This window comes from Gastrolobium bilobum, unplaced genomic scaffold (genome assembly GCF_033153095.1).
Source record: "Gastrolobium bilobum isolate Gb01-03AN ecotype WA unplaced genomic scaffold, APGP_CSIRO_Gbil_v1 utg29262, whole genome shotgun sequence".
Taxonomy (NCBI): Eukaryota; Viridiplantae; Streptophyta; class Magnoliopsida; order Fabales; family Fabaceae; genus Gastrolobium; species Gastrolobium bilobum.
In genome coordinates this window covers 113,955-128,431 of record NW_026895682.1, presented here as the reverse complement: position 1 = coordinate 128,431, position 14,477 = coordinate 113,955, and the positions used below count along the sequence as shown (strand labels likewise).

Sequence of the window (14,477 nt, the reverse complement as noted above, 5' to 3'; positions counted from 1 at the left end):
CATTATTTAAAATTAAGGAAATATTAATTGTCTGAATAGTATATCACTTTTATACTTATTGATAATATAAAAGATTTTAAATCTACAATAAATTAAATTTAAATTGAACATCACTATAAAAGACCCAACTGGATGTGCTGAGCGAGGGTTAGATAGTGTTTGGTTCGGGAGAAATTTTTTTTACTAGGGAAATGTAATTGATAGGAAAATGGTTGGAAAGTGAGTTTGATAGGAAAATGTAAAAAAAGTTGTTTGGTTGACCCAAATATTACCAGAGAAATTTATTTAAATATGCAAAATCTATGTTCGGGAGAAACTTTGCACCTGTTTTTTCACTTCCCCAGTCATCTCACAATACCACATCTCAAGTGGTATTCTGTAACAGTGAATTTCATCAAAAAATCAACACAAAAGTCATTTTCCCATCTATCCTATTTGTCTGGTATTTCTTGAAAAAACCTGAACCAAACGTGGTATTTTCCAATATCCATCTACACTTTCCCATCAATCCTAAAATAAACCTTCAACCAAACACTACCTTGGAGAAATGACATAGCCAGGCTCTTGTTCAAACCAATTAATGATGTCTTCCTTTATAAATAAAAATATTATTATTTTGATAGATAACACGGAAATATTCTTATTTAATCTCTTCTAACTATATTAATCTCGAAATACACTCTTAAAGCTATTTTCTAATTGAAATAGATGGTACGTTGCACCATTATCACCGAGGAAGAGTGAGATTAATATCCTTTAAAAGACAATTTTCTTTTAACTTTCAAAAAATTCTAAAAATTTGTTTTGACCAAATTTTAAACCCTAATTAAAACAAATCATGGAGCGCTTAGCTTGCCAATGAAACTATTTTTAGAGGTTTTTTTTTTTTCTTCTTCTCTCTCTTTTTTACCCATACATTTAAAAAAAAAAATTGGGGCATGGACCTTTTTCACTTTATTTTCATTGCCCTTTTCTTACGTATATATACTTTTCAGAAAAGATGGGTCCTTTAGGCTTTAGCATGTGGGAGATGATAGCATGCGGGCCCAACATGAAGAAAATTGTTGTCAAGAATCCAATTGATGAGAAGACAAGATCCATTCAGACTGACCCAAGTAATGCTTTTCCATCTAAACAATCAGTTGGTCTCGGATTGGATACTTTTACACCATCATTAATATTCAAACACTCGGAGTGGGCCCTTTCTTTACTTTTATGTGGCATAGCCATTAGCATGCTGATCAGAACAACATAATTAGGGCTCAATCAGCCTTCCACAACTCTAATTAAGCAAGATGCTAATGGGGAACCCCACAATAATGCTCAACGTTTCAAACCACCCTCCAATAAAAGTAAACATTCATGGATTATGTCATTATGGGTAAACTATAAATGATTTTGCTTTATAGAATAAAGCGAGATTATATTTACAAACTTTTCATTTATAAATTTTTATAAAATATGTTATTTATTCTCAGAAGTACACTAGGTTATACTATGTACTTCTGAAAATATATAGTGCTTGCTTGGATTCTCCATTTTTTAAGCTAGAAGCTACTTATAAATATAAATTAGGCCAAACAAATTTTGAAAAAAACTCTTATAATGAAAAGTTTTTTTTTATAATGAAGAAAAAAGTTAAAAGTTAAAAGCTCTAGGAAGAGTTTTTTTAAGCTCTTATCTATTTTTCTTGAATTATGTGCTTTTTTAAAAATGAAGAAGTACAAAGATAAATAGAGATAATTTTCTTAAAATATATGTTTTTAAGTAATTTTTAAGCTAAAATTTTTATGTGATTACCAAACAGCTTTTAATATTTTTTTTTTAAGTTTTTTTTTAATTTTAGCTTATAGTATAATTTATAAAAATTTATAAATAAATTCTTTAAAACAAATCTCTTGCCCTTGTGGTGCTAAAATGACTATGATCATTGACCACATATATTTGTACGACAGTACTTGATTCTTTCTAGGTTAACAGTTTATCCACTCACTGTCCCTTTTTTTTTTTTTATTACAGTGAACCCGTGATCCTTGGCATCGCCCCTAGCATAACTTTGTATCGGTGCATACTACCGAATAATGATCAGAAATGTGCCATATATTAGGAAAATTATATTTTTATGTTAAATAAGATTCATCTTTTATGTTATACTCACATAAAATGATGTGTCTTACTTTTTTTAAAAAAATAAAATAAAATTGTGAGCCTTATTTAATTTATCTTATAATATAAGATAACTTATCACCTACAACATAAGAGAAATAAAACTCCGTACAAAAATAAAGCTAACATAGTTGTTTGTCACTGAGCATCATTTGTAACATTATCAAGTTAGCCCCGTATAATGCGGAGCTAGACCTGAATTCTTCGTTGTTTGAGGGGGTCAAGCTCGAGAAAAATAATATACTCCCAAGAAAAAAAAGGTTATTGTGAGTCCACCGAATAGCTGATCTAATCTTAACTGTCATTCGACTATTCGAGTACATCTTGACAAATTAGACCTTGTACTCCCACATTTAATGACTCGATACATTATCTTATACAAGACAAAAAGAGATTCAAAAAAATAAATAAATAAAAGAAAAGTAAAAGCATGCATTTAGATCGAATCAAAGTTAAGCGAGTGACTACGATTTTGGAATTTTGATTCATTGCAGTCTCTCGTGTTTCGTCTAATCGGGTCATGAATGATACTTGACAAGTCGATATTGCTTTGTAAAAGAAATCATAAGAAATCTTTGTCGTTATACTTAATTTCCTTCTTTGGGTCGTTTATGATATGTACCCGGTCCTTTCCTTTAGCCTATTATCGTGCCTGATTAATTATTGCTCATATGAAATTCCATTTAGATAAAAATTACTCAGAGTATGTTGAACAACAATTTACGTAGTTATCCAGTGCGTGAAGAAAACGAAATTAAGCATATTTCTTTTGATAAAATTTTTTAATTATGATAAAAATGAAATGAAGCACAATTCTTTTGATAAAAATCAATGCTTAATTAAGCACGTATCTTTTGGTTTCAATGTTTTTAAAATTAAAATGAAGAAACAAATATCGACTTAGTGACAGTTAATTTGATTAAAGAGTTTTTTTATATCCTTCTAAAACATCTTAATAATCCTTTTAATCGAGATAGTTTTGTTAAGTTAAAATCACGATACATTTTAAATTAAATCAATATTGAATACACCTTAACTTATTTTAAAGACAGATTCATTTTAAAAGAACTTTTTTTATATCTACCAAAAAATAACTTTTTTATTCTAGTGCTTGATAAAAAAAAATGAATAATAAAATACATTCATTTAATATCTTGAAAACATTAAAAAAATTAATGCTTTATTTATTTAGAAATTAAGAGACTTATTAAAAGGATATAAAACTAATCATCTATTAAAATAAATTTAATTAATGTATAGAACTAATTCAACCCAAAATTTTAAAGTATTGGTTGATAACATTTTTAATGATTTATATTATTCTCTAACACACACTCTCATGTAAGAGCTCTTTGGACTTGAAACGTGGATATTGCATAGGTCCAATTTTTTGTTATTTTTTTTTACCTTGTGTTTAATTAATTCTATTTGAAAGTGGGTGCGGTAAGAATCGAACTCATGATCTTATGGTCACTGAAGCATGTCATGTAAAGAATCATTTCAACCCAAAACCTTCGCTAAGGATGGAACTCATAATCTTATGATCACTATGTAAAGAATCATTTCAATCCAAAACCTTAAGGTGTTGGATAACGACCTTTTTAAGGATTTATATTATTCTCAAACAATTAAGACCATTTATAGAAGAAGAAAAAACATATCAATGGAGATTATATAAATAAATCTTACCGAGTTTGTCTCTTAATCTTACAACTTTCTTTGTTATCGCTTAAATCTTCATTTCTTGAGCCTATAGATATTTAGTTGAATTTTCATCTAACTAATTATCGAATAAAATTCAGGTGGCAATAATTATGTTTATGCAAGAAAGTTATTACATCCTCCTAGCTTACTATGTAGGATTGTACATTTGTCCTCGTTTATTCATATATCGGCATTATAGCTTTAGTACTTAATGATGAACTTTACATACTTACATATTTATATATTGGCACTGAAATAATCTATATTAGGCGACACTTCGAGAGTATTCAATAGTTTCTCGTTCGTGATTGCATGTGGATATCCATACCCAAGGTAAATGCTTAAATTTTGTTGTGTGACTGATAAACTAGCAACTTTATCAGCTCATTGACTGTCTTGTACTTTTGTAGATCTAACTCCTCTGGACATCTTACATGTGTAGAAAGTAAATACTATTGAATAAAATTAATTGCCGGCCGGTAGAATTTTTTAAATGTGGCATCTAAGTAATAGATATCTAACCAATGGCTCATAGGGTGTTTGGCTGCAATGAAATAGAAGTCAAAGTTTTCGGCTAGCAGCCTTCTATAGTGCAAAGTGCACATGTAGTTGTCCTTTACAGTCAATGGTTTTCATAGAGATTAACATCCACCTATAACTATGCTGATCAAATAAACTATGCTATTGGCTTACTTGGGAGTCTGAAAAACTGTAATAAACTATGCACCGGAGAACATACTTGTCCTTTAACAGTCCCTAATTTTCATAGAGACCATCATAACATTGGATTTATCACCATTAAAAACAAATACACCTTTGAACTTTAAACAGATTTATGGAAAAGTTTAACACTCTCAAACATGCAAGAGAATTATTAAGAAAGGAAAAATTTATATTTACAGTTTTTTTTTTTATAAATTCTTATAAATTATTACGACTGATTATACTTCTTGTTTATAAATTCTTATAAATTATTACGACTGATTATACTTCAATGAAAAGTGTATAACCGGTCATACTTAGTGTAATTTGTTAAAAAAAATTGTAACCGAATCATTCTTCTTAAGAAAATACTAAAACAGATGGTTACAAAGTTACAACTTCCCACTATTAAAGTATATTAAAAAGCCTTATCCTTGCAGGGGACTAAAATTAAATCCAAAAGATTAAAAGGTGAAGATAAAAGAAAGAAAGAAGAACACATCTAGTAACCTTCCTTTAAAATGGATTCGAGTAATTTGCATATTTTTACAAATAGCAAAACAATACGCAACAAAGGATCCATCCCGTTTGAACTATTTAGACGCGGGATCACTCCATTTGTTTTAAAACGAATAAAATAATAATAAAACCTGACTCCTTTTTTATTTTTAATCATCGTTTTCACCAATAACTAATTTTTCTAAAACAAACTCAACAATTAGGGTCGAAAATATAAATTATAAAATAAAAAAAATAGTTAGTGATGATATCCTATTTCACAGAAAAGACCGATCCAAGAAAACCGAGTTAACTCAGCAGATTGGCTCGTCATGAAGCAAGGGCCGTGATTCTCCTACAAAGTCAAAATTACTACTATTACTTCGAACATCGACGTGGCAACACCTCTTGATATCTTCGAAGGTGGAGATGCAAGGTTCGGGTCGGGTCATAACCCGAAGAAGCTCTTCGAATAGAGACTCATCGCAGGGTATCGCAAGGGGGCCATGGTTGCAGAACCCGTACTCTTCCTCCGCTTGTACCAGAAGCTTCTTGAAGATCGGGTGGTTCAGGTAATTAGCGCACACAACGAACCTCCTCCTGCTGGGTCCCACACACACCGCAACGTGCCCCGCCGGGACATCGGACGCCGCTAATCTGGCTTTCGTGCGCCACCGGAGAAGCATTTGACGCACTCGAACAATGCGACGGATTTTGCTGCAGTTTCCGGTCGACGGCGACATTTTCTCGGGAAAAAAAAAAAAAAAAAAGTGGAGTGTGGAAAAAGGAAGAGAGTGGGTTTGTTTCGTTATTCGGAATTTGAAAGGTGGATGATTGAGTTAGTTGGGAATGTGGAATATATGGTTTGTGTGAGGGTTAAATGCCACTGGAGTTGGAGATAATTACGAGATTGTGCCTGTTGCCTCAATCGTAGTCAAGCCCATGTGACGATGGGGAAGGATGCGAGATGGGTCATGTGGGCTTAGGGTTAGCCCAGTAGTTCTGCTTCTTTGCTATCGTGCGTTGCAAATTGCAAGGGACTCGCTCACCTTTTATAAAGTTAAATTAAAGGTGAAATGTTAACTTTTTATCCTAAACATTTTTTTAGTATTGTCTGATACACTTTATTTATTTTAATTTTCAAAGTATTCTTTTTCTTGAATTTTCTATTCAGTTTTTCAACGGTGATGCTTCGATAGAAAAAGGACAGGGTCCCTCTGCTGTCAAAATATTTTATACATAACAGACTTTGGATCCATCTGTAGTGCAGCACTTACGCGTGAGAGTTAAAATAATGTTTATATTGTATCAAAAAAATAAAGTAATGTTTATATAACATTAAAGGGAAATTGTTTTCTTCAACTGTAGGAGATAACTATCTCACGTCACAGAGATATAAAAAGATGTGCCTGCAATTTCTTTTCTTTTTTATTTATTTTTAACTTGAGAGTTCTATATTTTTTATTAGTGTAGGAAAAAAAAATTTCTCTCATGTTAAATGAGAAAAGTATTACCCAACATTAAATAAGACAAAAGAGACCAGTCCAATGTATAAGTTTAACCTCCATTGGAATTTTTTACATAGCTACTACAACCACACAGATAAAAAGAAATCGTTTATACATTCAAATTTTAGAAGATCAAAATTCAAATATTAACTAATGAGTTTTGGGGATAACAATTCGGGTCGACTGGATACAAATTCAACACAAATACAAATACACTCAATACGAACACGACACAAATTTAAAATCGGATTAAAATTTTTGACATGATCTACTTATTTTGCTGGTTGACACAATACGACATGAATAATTTGTCAATCTCAAACTATATTACTTATGCAGGTTTACCTTACTCGAATAAACTATAAGAATATTAACGCAGGTCAATTTTGGGGTTACAAGTTGACACACGACATGACAAAAAAAATTTAAGGTGAATTTTTGCCAACACGAATTTGAAAACAGAATCTATCTGAATACAAATTTTTTTGTATCGTATACATGTCGTGTGAATGGGTAATATTGAAAATTGTCATCCTTAATTTAAAATTAATTATGTACCGGATTACACTTTGACTTAAAACAAATGAAATATTTATTTTTCAAATTTTAAGTAATTAACAAGCTCATAAAATTTTAAAATTGCTGCATTGTGCGTGACTTTGAAGTTTTTGAATGTTGCAAGTAGAACCCCAATTTTGTTGTTGAATAAAATGTAGTTCATTACTTTATTTATTTTGTGTTTTTTTACGCTACTCACATCTTGGTATCTGTACCCCCAATTATTTATAAAACTCACTAAAAAATATTAATAACCATATAGCTATAATTTAGCTATCATTAGAATTTAGAAACAAGAAAGGCAAAGAGGGCCTTTTCACTAAGTTATTCCTTTAATTTAAAAAAAGAAAATGAATAGAAACGAAAGTATCATAAATCAAAACAATTTTATTTTCAAGTTAGAATAAGAACAATTATGGCGTAGCTTTGTTTGTAGCGTGAATAATTGATCAATCCAAGAATAATTGAATCTGAACAGACATGAGACAACGTTGATCCTAGTCCAAGGGTTGTCCGAAGCGAGATTGCAACCGAAATTTTTGGGCTGTAACACAAGATGATTGTACTAATGTTTGATATCTTTACTTGATTGAGATGAATGGGATACCTGCAATGCATTTCAATATTCAAGTCAATATTTGATTTATGAGCTTAAATTGTAATAAAAAAAGATGATTATATTTAAACTTTGAGCCTTCGTTATATAACAACGGCATGTTATGTTTGTGCCGTCTTAATATTGCGGCACATTCCCATTTGTGGATTAAGGTGACCTCAACAACCTATCTCATTTGCGTAATACCTATTATTAATGGGTTATGATATTATGCCTATGAACTTTGTGTTGCTATCAATCGAGTTGTGTGTCTGCAGTCTTTTCTTATTCCCCAAGTCTTTATTATTCGACCTCTTAAGTTGTTATTAAATGAACCCCTTATTTCGCTTATTATGGATCGAGATCAATAATTAAAGAGGTTCACAATACATGTGCTTGCCCCAATTGATTATTATGTTTCCCTCAATCTTGTATTGAGATCATGGATTCATGGAACTCAAAACCTGATCTTTGTCTTTGAACTGCATAAGATCCAAACAACATAATAAAAGTCATGTTGCGAATCCTCTAGCTTTCACTATACTGCGAATTAGATATATATTTTGCACATACTTTTGTTCAATTACCTACCAATCAGGGCACAAGTGCATCCGAATCATTATGATTAGATAAATGATAAGAGCACTCAGGTCAAATTAAATAGTTCTTGTTGTATAAACCACCCCCAAAAAAAAATAGTTCTTGTTGTAATATAAAAAAGATTGTGAAGAAAGAGACAAACACGGAAAGACAAAATCAACTGCATTTCGTTGTGTTATGTTTGATTTTCTTAATCCCATGATTTTCCTGTCCCCAGAATCATTTTAACATAGTAATATGGGCATAAATCACGATTTTGGAATATATGCTGGGCCCAGTATGAACAACAAACAGAGAAAATAAAAAGAAAATTGTTGCTACCGTGGAGAGAGAAAGAGGGATAACAGTTTTGCGTTGTCTTCAATTCACCTGATTTTATATATTATTGTAGATATTGGGCTCTTAGATTCACCAAAGTTAGCTCAATTACGTTTTCTTGAAATACCTATAGGGTGCTCCTAATAACCAAAAAGGCTATTGTAGCCTTTTATTGTTCAAAGGCATGGGCTTCTCGAACAGTAGCATGACAAATATAGGATCGTAGTGGAGTCCATACGAGATTATCGGTTCCTCATCTCCCTGACAATCAGCATGTCTAAGTCTCGACCGATTTGCAATATCTACGAATTTTTCATCTCAAAAAAATTGTGAATTGAAGCTTCTGGAATACCCATTAAGCGTGTTAATCCATTGAATATTGTATTTTGATATTTCTGTTTTTAAAATTTATCACTGTATAAAAATGAGTGAATCTCACTAATTTTTTCTTTCCTCTTTACATTATGACCAATTCACTTTTATCCGAAGGTGACAGATTTTTTTTTTCTTTCTCCTCAACCTTTTCTCTTTTTCTCTCACATCCGTCCCACCAAAAACAAATTGTGCCGGGAGCACACAAATATCACTCCAATTCATGAAGGTAAATATTCGTTGCGAAAATTGTGGGGGTTGTGAAGAAATATTTAAGCAAGATTCAGCTGTTATTCAGTCGCAGATTATTTGTGTAAACCACAAATTCCCATTCATAGAGCTGCAGAGAAGCATAACACTAATCAATTCTAATTTCTAAACACAAACACAATACTTGGCAAGCTAGTACATTTCAGTGATGTTTAGTTGTCGATGACCAAACGTGGAGAAAGCTAACGACTACTATAAAACACCATTAACAAAGCACATCAAGCAAGCTACTTTCTGCAGTATGTTATCACAGTATACAAGTGGAACGCTTGATATTTCATAGCGCCATAATTTGACGTTAAACAATAGCATCTAAAAACTCTTAAAACTCGAGTTAGACGACAACAACGACATATTTAGCGTGATATGTAAATTAAGTATTTTATTCATTGAACCATATTAATTGTGTAAACCAAACATTTTCTACTTGTCCTGATAAAAGAGATTAATCGTTTTATTAAGAACCCATTTTTGGAAGAACATATTGAAAAACTCAAAACATCGCATTTTGTTGTGTAATATATTCTGAAATAATCCTCCATTTAGAAAAGTAGACCATTTTTATCTCGTTTTTCATTCATCGGAAGAATATCACAATTGACATTCATACATACCACAAGAAAATAAAGTGATTGACTCGTCTAGAATGAATCTGAAATTTCAAAATGCATAACAATTAGAAAGTAGTAATTACCTACGAATAAGACACATCGCAATTCAGTGAAAATATTTTTCCAGGCTTGAAGCGAATGACAAGACATAGCAGAGGCACCTTGCAATATAAACTTGGAACTCAAAATAAGACAGGCTATTTATTGAAACAAGGCAAAATCGTGATAATTGAACATTTTCACATTGCACTAAACTCAATGCTTTAAGGTCGTCCAAAGCTTAAACCAGGAAAAAAAAATTGGGAGAAAACATTGTACAGTTCCTTGTCATGAATTATTTCAGCAAATAGCCCCAGCGATCACATTGCTTTCAGTGATGAGCCTTCGCTTTAGCTTTCTCTTGAGACTTGGCTTTTGCCTGAATAAAGAGAATCAAACATCAATGACAGCACGCCAAAAAAAAAAGAAAACAAACAGAAATTCAACAAAGCAAACAATAATCATAAGAAGTAGAAGCAAGGTAAAGCATGCTAAATTTCCTACATAATCTATAAATAACAAATGAAAAAATGGGTGGTTTTCAGAACTGTGAGAGCACTAAACCAGACTATTAAAGACATATGACATGACACAGCACAACAATACACACCATTGGATTAAATACAGATTATAAAATGATATAATAAAACTCAGATCAGATCTGAATTACATAAGTAATTTCCCAGCATCAAGGGACTACTTAACATTCGTATCAAGATCATTGACTAAAACATGACTCAAGCAATGAACCTGGCAAAGGGATTTAATTCAAGCTAAGACTGCAGATCTAGCCTGAAAGCAGTATCAGTCAGGATCTGAAAACTGAGGTTTTGATTAATCACACAAACAATAATAAATCTGTGTTTTCCAGTCTAAAAATTAAAATCCCTTAAACATCAGCCATTATGCTTTGACAGAAAATGAGTGAAAAAAAACTGCAATTCAAATTAACATTGATTTATAATTATTTTCTATGAAAAGTCAAACAGGGATTCGTTAAATACCTTGAGATACTTGAGCTTGATGCTTCCATAAACAAGGCCAAAGGAGAAAGCAGAAGCTCGAGCGACCTGCAAATGCAAAATTTTATTAGAGAAAATAGAAAAATTATTTTTACTCAATTTGTGCCTTTTTATCTTTCTTTCTTTTTATTTTTTCTCGGGAAATAAACAGAAAAAGGGGAATTGAGGACATACCAAAGCTAGGGTGCTGGTACCAGAATAAAGTCCTGGTGGCGGCGTCATGGGATTGATTGTTGTTGAGCAAAAGAGTGGAACGATGGAATGAAACGGCTCCGAACGAAGAACAAGACACTCAAATCTCGATTATCGAACCCTAGGAAGGAAGGACCAGAAACAAAGAGTGTGACTCGCCAACTTATACGATGTCGTTTGATAAACAGCTACCTTTTTTTTATATATAATTTGTGATCCAAACCCCATGAGGCCCAGAAAACTTAATGTGGACCTCGTATTGAGACCCAAACCCAATAATTTTTGTGCAACTGAATGCTTCAGATTTGGGATGGATTGCGTATTTTTTTTTTTTTTTGGGTTTTTTATTAAACAAAAAAAATAAGGGAGACTTGGAGCCTGCTGACGTTGAACAGTTGCAACTATATAGATTCCGAAATTGGGAACCGTGACCATTTTGTCACTGTTCACTAAAATATTTACCAGACTGTTATGTTAACAGTAAAAATTTTCAGAATGTCACATGACATAATTCTCTACGACTGGTAAAAAACCATTTTCGTCAATAATTTTGTGACACATGGCACATTTTTATAGGAAAAAAATTGACGTGTCATAATTTGCTACCAGTGGTAGCGAATTTGATCTGCAATATGGTCATGTGACATGGCAATAAAATTCGCTATTAGTGGTAACGAATTATAACACGTAGCATTCTGGTAAAAAATATTGTTCGCGTGATATTTAAGTAAAATTTTTGTCAAAAAATAACATTTTTGTCACTGTTCCCCGAAATTGACTTCACTAAAGTGCAATTAGAGCATAAAATATAAAGTTATTTATGCTGATTGAAAAAATTAACGATTAAAATTGTGATAAGATACATACATTTTATGTAAAAGTGATTTTCTGATTATGCATCCAAACATAAAATAACTTTATCTTTTAAAAAAAATTCTTTTAAAAAAACAGTACATAATTTTTATTTTTATTTTAAATTTGTCCAAATGGGCCCTTAGTCCTATCCCACCCCATTGCAGCAACTGAATGCTCTAAACGGGCCCAATATAAGAAAGGATATTCCCAAGAATATTCTCGCGCTTGACGTCATTTCAAATTCAAGAAAGAGGAAATGTAAATTATGTAGAACCACTTTGTCTTAAAAGCTTAAAGCCCAAAAAACTCGACGTTGAACTAAGTCCATTCCTCATTCCTGGCCCTTTGATAATCACGTATCGTCCAACATTGCCTGGGAACTCAATTTTGTGTGTCGGTTTTACACGAACATACCCATTTTTTTTCAGTTGAAAACTCAGTAAATGCACATATATTATAATTATTTTGTGGGTCCAGTCTACTCGACCTTATCCTACTTGAAAAGAGTTCTGAAATCAGAGTTTTGCATCTCTTCGAAACTCTTTTGTTCATTTGTTTTGTACTGAGTTGATGTACATTGTATTAAGGAGTTCAGCATTTTAATATTAAAAAAGTCTAAATTTTATCCTGACTTTTGCTATGCCATTGCAGACAGCATTGTTGATTGTGACTTGACGGAAAGCTAATATTATTGTTGGGTTTAATGTATCTCATGTTCTAGTAGATGATTTAACGATTTGACGAAGCTACTTGGTAATATTATATAGAGTAAATGTCTTTTTTATTTTTTAACAAAAAATTCAGTTTCTATTTTAGTTCTTTATAAAAAAAAAAGTTAGTAATATAGTTCCTATAAAATTTAAAGTGGACCTATTTTAGTTTTTTTAATGAAGTAATATGATTCTTTTTTGAATTTGTGAAGGACCACGATTTTAACTAAATTGATCCACTTTAAATTTTTTAAGAATATCGAAACTATTTTTTTTTAAAGGACTAAAATAAGGACTGTGTTTTTTGTTAAAGATTTAAAAGGATATTTACTCTATTATATATTTTCCTTAAAAAATGTGGTATAGCCTTAGTATTATTGGTTAGATTTTTAAGTATAATATAACATTTGCACGAGCTGAATTTTATTTAGTTAAGTCTTTTGGCATTGGCCGAGTCTTTTTCTTGACTCTGTCACTGCCTACACATACATAAAAATATGTGAGGTTCATATTTTATTTTTTTTCTTCTCATTACATGATCCTACATAATCTTCACATACTTTTATATATATATAGGAGATAAAATTATTTTTTATAATAAGATAAATATTAATATGATCATTGTTCTTAATATAACATTATCCATTGATTATATATAAAAGGAATATTTAAGATAAAGCGTCGTGATTACTAATGAGTGGAGCGTGGTATTGTATATCCTAGCTTGTCTAGACGCGGCTGTCGTCTACCTTCTATGGTCATTGGTCCATATGTTTGCTAGCCACTTGTGCTGGCAAGTGGCCATTTGGACTATTACAAAAAAAAAAAAAAAAACCAAGTGACATTACTGTGTTTGCATGAGTACTTACAAATTTTCCAAACCCGCAGTTACGGAACATCAATATCAAAAAAGGTTCGAAATCTGCAAGGCAATGCCCATGATACTACAGTGCAAGTAGGGTGTTAACGGATCGAGCCGAGCCGAGCTTTGATCTTAAAAGATTAAGTCTGTATTTAAATGTGTCGGTCATACCAAACCTATTACCTGTTATGAATATAATTAGGGTTTAGGATTTGGTCTGCCTTATTTACAAAAAATAAAAGTCTGATTTAGTCTGTTAAAAAAAATAAGACAACAAAAATTTATCCAAACAGAATATACAATCAACAATACTAGTAATTCTATAAATATTCATAAATTCAATGTATATCCAAACAACATAATATAGAACAAAATTATTCAAAAAGTCTGTTTAACTAATAAAATAGGGGTGAAATGGATTGAGAGGAGAAAGAGGGCTATTACAAATAATATAAAAAATAAAAAAAATAAAAATTAATATACTAGGCCAGCCTGAGAGGCTCTAAGGCCGAGCTTTTGAATTGGAGCTTAAGCCTGTTCTGTCTGAAAGACAGATATGTCCAACCGGTGGCTGGTATATTTTATGTAGGATCTAGGTGCCCTCTCTCAAGTATCTATGAATGAGATACCCTTGAGGGTAGGCTGATCACTGTGCACAATAATAATCGACATAGTCAAGGCGTGGGGTGTGTGCACAGTGACAAGCTAAGAGAGGGTTTAGAGAGTGTCTGTACCTTATTGGTTTAATCTTGTATTTATAGATGGGTTACATGAAGGAGTGCAATTCTGGGCCTCTTAAGAATATTGGGGGCTCAAGTCCAACTGTTTAGCTGTCTGGATAGGATTGTCATCAATAGGAGATTTCATTCCTTTTGTGTTGTCCTTTATTGATCCT

The 14,477-nt window shown here is 31.8% G+C and overlaps 2 protein-coding genes across 2 annotated transcripts; both read right to left on the bottom strand.

Annotated features, from left to right (window-relative positions):
- Window positions 1–4,988: 4,988 nt before the first annotated feature.
- LOC133289546 (protein SMALL AUXIN UP-REGULATED RNA 12-like) lies at window positions 4,989–5,885 on the bottom strand. The gene has a single exon (XM_061487516.1). It carries the CDS (start codon window positions 5,811–5,813, stop codon window positions 5,385–5,387), a length of 429 nt encoding a protein of 142 aa, XP_061343500.1. The 5' UTR covers window positions 5,814–5,885; the 3' UTR covers window positions 4,989–5,384.
- Window positions 5,886–9,976: 4,091 nt separating this feature from the next.
- On the bottom strand, window positions 9,977–11,314 carry LOC133289538 (uncharacterized). Its single transcript, XM_061487508.1, has 3 exons — window positions 11,138–11,314; window positions 10,946–11,011; window positions 9,977–10,320 (listed from the first exon to the last, which is right to left on the bottom strand). The coding sequence occupies exons 1-3, from the start codon at window positions 11,183–11,185 to the stop codon at window positions 10,273–10,275; spliced, it is 162 nt and encodes a 53-aa protein (XP_061343492.1). The 5' UTR covers window positions 11,186–11,314; the 3' UTR covers window positions 9,977–10,272.
- Between the last annotated feature and the right edge of the window lie 3,163 nt (window positions 11,315–14,477).

What these genes read in the sequence shown, in the direction of transcription:
- LOC133289546 (XM_061487516.1), bottom strand. Translation starts at nt 5,813, where the DNA reads ATGTCGCCGTCGACCGGAAACTGCAGCAAAATCCGTCGCATTGTTCGA.
- LOC133289538 (XM_061487508.1), bottom strand. Translation starts at nt 11,185, where the DNA reads ATGACGCCGCCACCAGGACTTTATTCTGGTACCAGCACCCTAGCTTTG. An exon ending in GTACCAGCACCCTAGCTTTG is followed by an intron (nt 11,012 to 11,137) that starts GTATGTCCTCAA and finishes TTGCATTTGCAG; the next exon opens with GTCGCTCGAGCTTCTGCTTT. An exon ending in TCAAGCTCAAGTATCTCAAG is followed by an intron (nt 10,321 to 10,945) that starts GTATTTAACGAA and finishes CTCTTTATTCAG; the next exon opens with GCAAAAGCCAAGTCTCAAGA.